General features: G+C 35.6%; 1 protein-coding gene across 10 annotated transcripts in view; it reads right to left on the bottom strand.

Annotated features, from left to right (window-relative positions):
* The window catches only part of LOC126426972 (uncharacterized), a 281,549-nt gene extending 276,646 nt beyond the window's left edge, over positions 1-4,903 (bottom strand). For 6 of the 10 annotated variants that reach the window (XM_050089130.1, XM_050089129.1, XM_050089128.1 and 3 more), the window contains exons 1-2: positions 4,772-4,871; positions 3,148-3,243 (exon numbers count right to left, since the gene is read on the bottom strand). In XM_050089130.1, coding sequence (XP_049945087.1) covers positions 3,148-3,225 — 78 coding nt within the window. In that variant the 5' untranslated portion in view covers positions 3,226-3,243; positions 4,772-4,871. Of the gene's footprint in view, positions 1-3,147; positions 3,244-3,625; positions 3,775-4,339; positions 4,546-4,586 lie in introns of those variants that run through there. The other 4 variants (XM_050089124.1, XM_050089122.1, XM_050089127.1 and 1 more) reach the window with 4 other exon arrangements.
* Positions 4,904-6,000: the final 1,097 nt, after the last annotated feature.

Genomic DNA, 6,000 nt, shown 5'->3' on the forward strand with positions numbered 1-6,000 from the left:
GGTATTGCATATCTGGACAAGCTTGAAAACCTGTTAATTCCAAAGATTGATGAAAATGACAGATGGGATGGTTTACTACCAACGATATGGTGTACCACCTCTTTTTCTCATGGAAGGTCTAGGCTTCCTCAATAATTGCTCCCCTGAGCAGTGGACTGGCCAGGGATAGTCAATCACATGGCCAATGTGCTCCCCAGACTTGACGCCACTGGATTTCTTTCTCTGTGGTTTCATTAAAGACCGTGTGTATGATCCTCCCCTACCAAACAATTTAGCTGACCTGAAACATGAAATCTACATTGCCGTTGCAATTGGCTGCAGTGGGTGTGGGAAGAAATTAATTACCAATAAGATGTTTGCCACATCACAAATTGTACTCGCATCAAACCAAAATGGCACTTTTATGAAAAATTTGAGGTTATTTGCTGCTACAAAATGACATCTATCAATTCTCTTAGTTATCTCAATAAATTTCTATATCATTATAAAGTCATACTCTTTTTGGCTGTATTGTCACAGACAAATTAAGGATTTTTTTTTCCTTCATATATGACACTTTGTGTATATATCCATTAGTATTTGTGTTTCTGTAGTAAGTTACAAAAGCAGGATTTGTAACCTGTGAATTATGTCAGTAAAATCCCTGAACTTCACCCTGAATAATGACGGAATAATTCTCTGCAAAATCACAAACAATATAATATTCATTTACTTTCAGTTCTTCTTTAGTGATTTTAAAGATCTGTCACTGCTACTGGAAGATACAACAAGTGGTAGGAGCTGCTGTAAACGCGATGGAAACATTTCACGAAATCATCTGTGATTTTGTTATAGTCTCCAGAACTGTGCTCCCTGTAGTTAACTAACACCTGTGTGTAGTTTTGTCAATACAATTTGTGCCTAACAGTTCAGACAGACAATCAGTCAGTCTTGTAAAATTGCACAATAGGGTCATGCACCTAAGAAACATCCTCAAATTGCAACACTGCAAGCCACAAGTGCAACACAGTGCTTTTATGATGGTAATGCGTATTCTTCACACTTTGTTAGTTCTTTCAATCTACACACATCAATCATTAACTTAAAATTCTGGTGTGAGACATACAAAAAACATGTATCCCACTGACATAGGCAGTGCTTTGGCTGTAGCTCAATAACTTTTGGGAACACAACATTTCCGTCTGGGTATGTATCTTTGAAATATGCATACAATTCCCTAAGAATGTGCAACACTAGCTGCTTCCATGTATGTACTCCGTTTCCACTTTCCTCCACAGACACACAATCGTTTATTCATGGTCACACATGGCTCACATTATTACCACAGTAAAATCGTGTGCACATTGAATGGTCTTTCATTTCTCTTGGTGTCGCTAGCATACCATCTACTGCATCTGTTTTGTTCTTTGTACCAAGTAATCTGAAGTGAAAAATTCTTTCATGGCTCTCCTTATGCTCCAAGCCTTTGGAAGCCCTGTAAAAATTTGTATTTTGTAACGTATATATTCTGCATTGTGAAAATTAAGTTCCATCTGTGCTGTGATTTCTCTTTCCCCCTTTTTCCACATGCTTTTTCTTCCAGTTGTGGCACAGACGATCCAGTACTGAGGCAATGTTTTTCAATTTCAGCTTTGGCTACTTTTTCCCATGCTGAAGCCTCTTTTATATTTGCAGGACATTTGCCTAAAAACTGGAGAACAGTATTTAAAGAGTACAGTGCCAGATCCTATTTTATTTCATCTTCATTCAACATCAACTTCAGAAGTGCATAGTACAACTGACACAATGTCTGTGGGGGTTGTGTTGTATGATATCTGCTTGCTACATTCGCTAAAAACTTTTCCACTTAATCATATATTAGTACACTCTTACACCATCCACTCCTGAACATCCTTCAAGTTGTTCTGTACGCTCACATAGCCTTACTGAAATGGATTGCAACTGTACAATTTTGACTTTAAGTCACTTTTATTTATTTATTTTTTCTCTTTAAGATGCGACTAAATACTACTTCACAACACATATACACTGAAGTCAGAGTAAACAGAATAGTTGAATTTTTAGATATGAAGTAATAAAGAAAACAAAATTATATTGTGTAAAGAAAACTTAAGCTAAACTGACACATTCAACATCATTACAAAATGCTGTACTCATGATTTATGGAACAAGTGCTAATGTAGAGTAAAAAGCCACATACATGAAAGAAACTATAATGATGACTGGTTAAAATAAGTCTCTGATTGTTCACAGCAAGAAACTTTCACCATTTGTCAGAACAATAGTGACTGCTATTATCTGCTGAGCTGGAAAAAACCCAAACAAATAGCTTCTTACTGCATTCTGTTAGTATAGTCGTATATATAAAATAAATTTTTGTGTCATAATGCCTTTAATTTTCCATTTTGGTGTTTAACATGTTTAACATGGTGTTTAGTAACATACTAGGAGTGTTCCGAGACATTCAAGGTCAAAGGTTAAGGTCAATGACATTGAATGTGAAAACTGCATATTAACGTATAGCTCTACTCATTAGCTTTTCAGTGATTCAAGTTTCATTGTTATATTTGGATTATAACCAGAATTATATTCATCTATGTTGAGACAGGCAGATGGAAATATCATGCAATTTCCCAACTTTGCAGACTTTTAACTTCATACACAACTTGTCATATACCTCTGCAAATTGATAGTTTTCCATCTCTTATCTCAATCACTGTATGCACCAACTTTGAAATAAATTTGAATGAGCCGGCCATTGTGGCCAAGCGGTTCTATGCACATCAGTCCGGAACCATGCTGCTGCTTTGGTCACAGGTTCGAATCCTGCCTCGGGCATGGATGTGTGTGATGCCCTTAGGTTCGTTAGGTTTAAGTAGTTTCTAAGTCTAGGGGACTGATGACCTCAGATGTTAAGTCCCACAGTACTTAGAGCCATTTGAACATTTGAAATCTGAATGGGGCAGGTTGAGTGCTGCATTGAATTGGAATGGAATTACCCATTTGTAACATTTAAAATTCGCTGTGTTTTATATTTTCACACTGTCTTACACTTACAGCAACAGGACATGAATTATATTTATTCACACAGCATACCGCACACACAAATTAAAGGAAGAATGGTAAAAATTCAGTTAAGCTAGTTACCATTGAGCATGCTACAGTAGATACAATGCATTCATTTGTTTCTTCTCTTTTTACACAAACTGTTTTTTTGTGTTCCATGGCTGCAGTTCTAAGCACCTGAAAAACAAGAAACCAGATAAAAAGTCATACCTAATTTCTGTTGTCACTGAGAGATACAGCTCAAAAGCAGTATTTTCAGCCCACCACTGCCTGCAGCACAACAGTCACTGTACATGAAATAAATTTAACACTGGATGAAAAACAGTGTACAATGGCATGAATTTATCTACAACTCAAGCTGCGAAGATTTAGAGCACAATATGAAGAAAGAAAAATCACAATCACGTGCAACAGGAACAACTGATTATTGCTTGCTGTTGTTTCTTTATAACACTAAGACAGTTTCCATATGTATCTCTCTTTCTCCATATAAATTATAACCTCAGCATTATGATCAATTAATATAAGTGAATCTGTCCAGGCAAATACAACAACTTACTTCATTCAACCTTAGTTTTGCAGATGATGGTTAAAATATAACCTTAAGTCTTTTACAAGATCAGTATTAAAGATTTATATTGCATTTTTTTAATGTGTACTTTAATCCAATAAGTTTATAACTCTAGTCTTAGTAATGTCTTCACGAACAGAAAAGAATTTGTATGTCTTAATCACACATGCAGCGCCTGACATAATAGTGTTAAATCTTTAAACCCACATTTCAACCCACACATTGTTCATTGCATTATTTACTTTCAGCCCGACAAATATAAAATGAAAACCTACTCCAAATAACTAATCAACTGCTCATGACACACATTTTTACCAAACAATATATATGTGCTTCTATCACAGCTTTGTCTTTGTGAGTTTCCTCACCTACAATGACAGTTGGGACACTCAGTTTAGAGCAATTAACGGCATGGTGGAATTCTTATCCATGATCTAATGAGAAACGTACAAACTGCTATTCACAAGCTACATGGTGAAACAACTAATTTTTGACGGTCAGCAATATTTCTTATCGGTTCTTACAGACCTACCCGTAGATAATGCTATAAGAAGTAATTTCCACTGCATATCACAGCATAGTGAAACTGTTACACAACTTCACACATTGAATAACATTTCCCGCAATTGGCCTTTTTCAAGTCTCATAGATTTTATCGGACGGAGTGAAAACAGTAAGCGCTTTATAAGGCGAAATACATACAGGGTGACATGGTTTCCGCAACTGATGTACAATACACGTGTGTAATATGCACCAAATAAGACGAAAAAGGTATTTAGCTCTGTTGCAATTGGAAAACTTGGTTCACGGATAACGACAACGAAGGTCCGTCGTAATAAATAAACGCCACAACGACAATCACATACGAAATTCATACGCTGTCCTAAACTATAACCTAAACCGCAAGCAATGCGCCATTTACAACACTGTAGATACGCAATTAACTCACTTTTAGAAGTGGCTTTTAAACAAACACAAAGTAATGCGGTATTGGCGTAAACAGTTACAGTATTATCATAACAAGATATTGACTAATTGCCTGACGAGCCATAACAATAACAAATCGGGGTATTAATTTTCTTCGCCTTCCTTCGAATGTCTGTAACCTCTTAACGCTCATGTAATAAATATTACCTATAGCAAAATTTATGAATTACTGTGAAACAAAATAAAGTACTGCACTACTGATGGGTGGGTTCAAAGAAAATAAGCTGTTTACGTTTCAGTGCAGGCTATAAGAGGCATCTAGCGCCAGTAGCAATTGGCACGCTGGACTATACAACGCACCAATAGCTGTCTCCGTTGTCACGGCATCGTGGTTCTTGTCATCCATTGCAGAAGAAGAACATCTCATTATATGTTCAATTGGTACAGTCATTGAAATTTTACAAGCACTTGTTGCCTTTTCATTCGTTGAAAGTGAGAACCTGTGACATTCATAATCGTTATTTACATATCTATGACGAAAAATAGCAACAAGCTCCTATTTGATTTAACTGTGTATTGTGAGATTTTGAGTGATGAGTGGTCTTTTTGTAATCCCTATATAGGAGATAGGACTAATATAATTGATAATAAACATTTATTTGCAACTGGATGGCTGATTTTCCAATCTGTTCTGAATTACACAGTTGCTGTTTTGCAGCCATGTTTAAGATTTTGATCTTTTTGTGTTTAAGTTTTGTTTTAAATACATTATTTTTCCAAGTGTATATATATATATATATATATATAAAAGGAAAAAGCAGGATCATACTTTTCTGAAACATGGTCCACATGACTTGCGATTACCTACCTCCTCCATTGTTCTTATAATTTTTTTAAATTTTGAATGTTTTCATGGCATCCAAAGAATTCCCCCAGAACATAATCCCATATCGGATATGAGATTGTACGATGCATCATATACATACTGAAAAGTGTTGTAGCTGCTACATTTTTTTAATGTCCGCAACACAAAACAAGAAGTACTTAATTTTTTGTTCGTTTGCTCAATATGAACTTTCCATTTCAAGTTATCTTGTAGATGAAGTCCAGGAAACTTCATACAATCTGTTTTGGTAATTGTCTGTCCATACAGCTCCGGATCAGGTGATATCAGATTATTTGTTTGTGCTTTGTGTACCAGTATATCTATAGCTACAGTTTTTCCAGTGTTTATTATTAAGTCATTGTTATCAAAGGAACATGTTAGCCTGTTTTAACGAGGATTTCTTCTGAGTTTACTGTAGTTAGAACACTTGTATCATCAGCAAATTGAAATATTTTATTGTTGTCATTGCTTATGTTTAGGTCATTTACATACATTGTTAAATATGTGAAACCTACCCCCTTCACATGTACCCTATCGCTCAGTCCGTTGA

The sequence above is a fragment of the Schistocerca serialis genome, chromosome 11 (genome assembly GCF_023864345.2).
Source record: "Schistocerca serialis cubense isolate TAMUIC-IGC-003099 chromosome 11, iqSchSeri2.2, whole genome shotgun sequence".
Classification (NCBI taxonomy): domain Eukaryota; kingdom Metazoa; phylum Arthropoda; class Insecta; order Orthoptera; family Acrididae; genus Schistocerca; species Schistocerca serialis.